At 38.9% G+C, this 2,825-nt stretch overlaps 1 protein-coding gene across 1 annotated transcript; it reads left to right on the top strand.

The window, feature by feature from the left end:
* The first annotated feature begins 1,036 nt into the window (after positions 1 to 1,036).
* Positions 1,037 to 2,446, top strand: LOC122075978 (altered inheritance of mitochondria protein 32-like). Its single transcript, XM_042641215.1, has 4 exons — positions 1,037 to 1,496; positions 1,629 to 1,714; positions 1,822 to 2,127; positions 2,291 to 2,446. The coding sequence occupies exons 1-4, from the start codon at positions 1,092 to 1,094 to the stop codon at positions 2,376 to 2,378; spliced, it is 885 nt and encodes a 294-aa protein (XP_042497149.1). The 5' UTR covers positions 1,037 to 1,091; the 3' UTR covers positions 2,379 to 2,446.
* Positions 2,447 to 2,825: the final 379 nt, after the last annotated feature.

Raw genomic sequence — 2,825 nt, 5'->3', positions numbered from 1 at the left:
AGTAAAAAAAACATAAAATGGTAAAAAAAAAAAAAAAAAACGGACGATATGAGTTTTAAACGTGTAGATTTCAAACAAACGGTACAAAAAAAATAGTATAATCATATAAATAAATGAATTATTATATGAATATCTGCATCTAATGTTCAAAACAACTACAATATCCAACATTAATGAGTATACATCCAATGTTTCATTATAAGTACTAAGACATATCATTGAATATCATCCAACACCAATTATAAATTCATACACCCCATATGTCTAAAGTCTTATTGAGTAATGTGACTAGGCTATGATGTTGTTCATTGTTGTTAACATTCTAAATACACTCTCAAAGTGATATGTGTTTAATCGGAGTTGAAAGTCATCACTTTAAAAATACTTTTTAGAAAATACATTAGTTTATAGCTCAATTTTGGGGTCCGTGTATTGAATTTGTGTTGAAGATGATATGATGAGAAATATAGTCCATTGAATTAGCTTCAAGTTAGTGACAGAATTAGGTCGATTGGAGTTTGGGAGGGAAAGATATGACCACTTAAGTAGACATTATGTTAAAAAAATCAAGTATTAAAAAATGCCATAAAAATAGAAACGTGTTTAGAACAAGAATGCTGAAAGTTTATTGGCTTTTTTCCATATCTTTGGGAAGCATAGGGTAAAATGGAGTTTTAAACGCGTTTCTGCTAACAGTGGATTATACTACATAACTAACATACGTGGCACACTGATTTCGTTACACTGTTACAACATACTTGGGCATATGGGTGTTAATTTCGAGCCGCACCGGTAGGCCCAACCCAGCCCGACACATTTATGGTATGACTTGGACTGGCCTCTTCAAGCCCGACATGTTTATTAAATGGGTGTTCATAATGCAAGTAGCTAACCCGTCGAACGCACAACCAAACCGATACATTTATATGTCTGACTTGAACCTACTTGTTGTAGCCCGACCTAACCTAACCCCTTTCATTCTACATAAGATCAGGAACAGAAGATGGTGCATCGCGATGTGTGCCAACTTCATCTATCTCTAATTTCACTTTCTTTTAAATAATTTTTCTTGACTCGAGACTGGTGGCCGAATGAGACTTTGTCTATCTTTCCCACGCTCAATCTCAAATCTCAGCGCTTTTCAATTTCGTTATCGGACTTCTCTGCTAACCCTAGTTTCCGCCATGGCTGGAACTGGAGAAGATCAATCGTCCTTCTCCGTCAACTCTGATGGTTCTGTGGTCGATTCGTCCAAGTCTCAAGTCGACGGAGGCGTGGCAGTTGCGGATGCGGATGACTTGAAGTACGGATTCCAGAGACCTGAAATGTACAAGAGCTCTCTCGCTGGAACTGTCGATCCCTACGACCGTCATGTCTTTCTCTGCTACAAGAATGCCGAGAGCTGGCCTTCTCGAGTCGAAGACGCAGAATTCGATCGACTACCCAGACTTCTCGCTGCTGCTCTTAAATCTCGCAAGGACGAAATTCAAGGAAAGGTTGGTTGCTTTGCAGAGTCACCGTCCTTTTTAGTTCTTCGCTTCCTTATCTTGTGAATTCCAGAAAGTTAGGATCTGCTGTTTAGAACTAGTATATGTGATAGGGTCTGGTCTGGTGTTTTGAATGAACAGATTCGTTTGACGATATGCGAGGGGCGGGATGGAACAGAGTCTTCAAACGGAGATATATTAATCTTTCCTGATATGGTCCGATATAGGTAACTTACTGGATAATATAGCAGGCTTTTGTTTCCGGTTTTAATGTTTTGATCATGCTAGTCTTTTTTTCTGAGATCATCCCCTTCTTTGGCGTTTTATGATGAAGGGGCTTGACACACTTTGACGTCGACCATTTCGTTGAAGACGTGCTCGTAAAAGGCTCGGCGTGGGTTTCTGGAGCTCCTGAAGCCTTAACCGGCTCACACATATTCGTGTGCTGTCATGGTAGTCGAGACCGGAGATGCGGTGTTTGTGGGCCGGCCCTGGTCGATAAGCTTAAAGAAGATATTGAATCACGGGGACTGAAGGACCAGGTATTCGTCAGTCCATGCTCTCACATTGGGGGGCACAAATATGCTGGGAACTTGATAATTTTCAGTTCGAATTTGGAAGGAAAAGTTGCTGGTCATTGGTAAGATCCACATATTAATTTCTTGCTTTACTTTTTTTATCCTTTGCGTCCCCTTCGCCCATCTTGGGTTTTGACTTTTAAATATTCACGCGAAATCAACTGTTTAATTATTTTTGGATGAGTTTCCTAGATATTTCAGTGAGTTCTTTATTTTATTTTGCAGGTATGGTTATGTTACCCCTGATGATGTTCCCACTTTGCTGGAGCAGCATATTGGCAAGGGAGAAGTCATAGAACGGCTATGGAGGTAATTGTGAATGTTTCTATTCCACGCACTCTTCTTTTGTCCCAAAATGCCGCGCTGAGGTTTATCTTGATATTGAATTGAAAGTAAATTACTGCTGGTTTTTCTGAACAACTGAAATTGGTGAATCTACTAAAGCTTTTGCAATTAAGGAAATGAATTTAAGGGAACTGCAAGCGAAGTAGACCCCAAAATTTTATCTGAAGGAGAGAACCATACTCTGCAGAATGAGATGGACCTGTTATTGATATAATTAGTTAGGGACATAGTGCCATTTATGGTTGTCATTAATGCCTTTCCACTTCTAACTATTACAATTGATTGAACAGTAAATTGTTTTCAATAGTATCAATGGGTAGGTTTTTTTCCTAAACTTCTTAGTGTCAGTCTGGGTGTTCCATTTAGTGATTGCAGCTGGGCTAATTGATTTCATGATATTTATTGACATTTTTTC

This window comes from Macadamia integrifolia, chromosome 4 (genome assembly GCF_013358625.1).
Source record: "Macadamia integrifolia cultivar HAES 741 chromosome 4, SCU_Mint_v3, whole genome shotgun sequence".
NCBI classification, from domain to species: domain Eukaryota; kingdom Viridiplantae; phylum Streptophyta; class Magnoliopsida; order Proteales; family Proteaceae; genus Macadamia; species Macadamia integrifolia.
The sequence above is the reverse complement of the archived record's forward strand: the minus strand, read 5'-3'. Positions and strand labels throughout refer to the sequence as shown.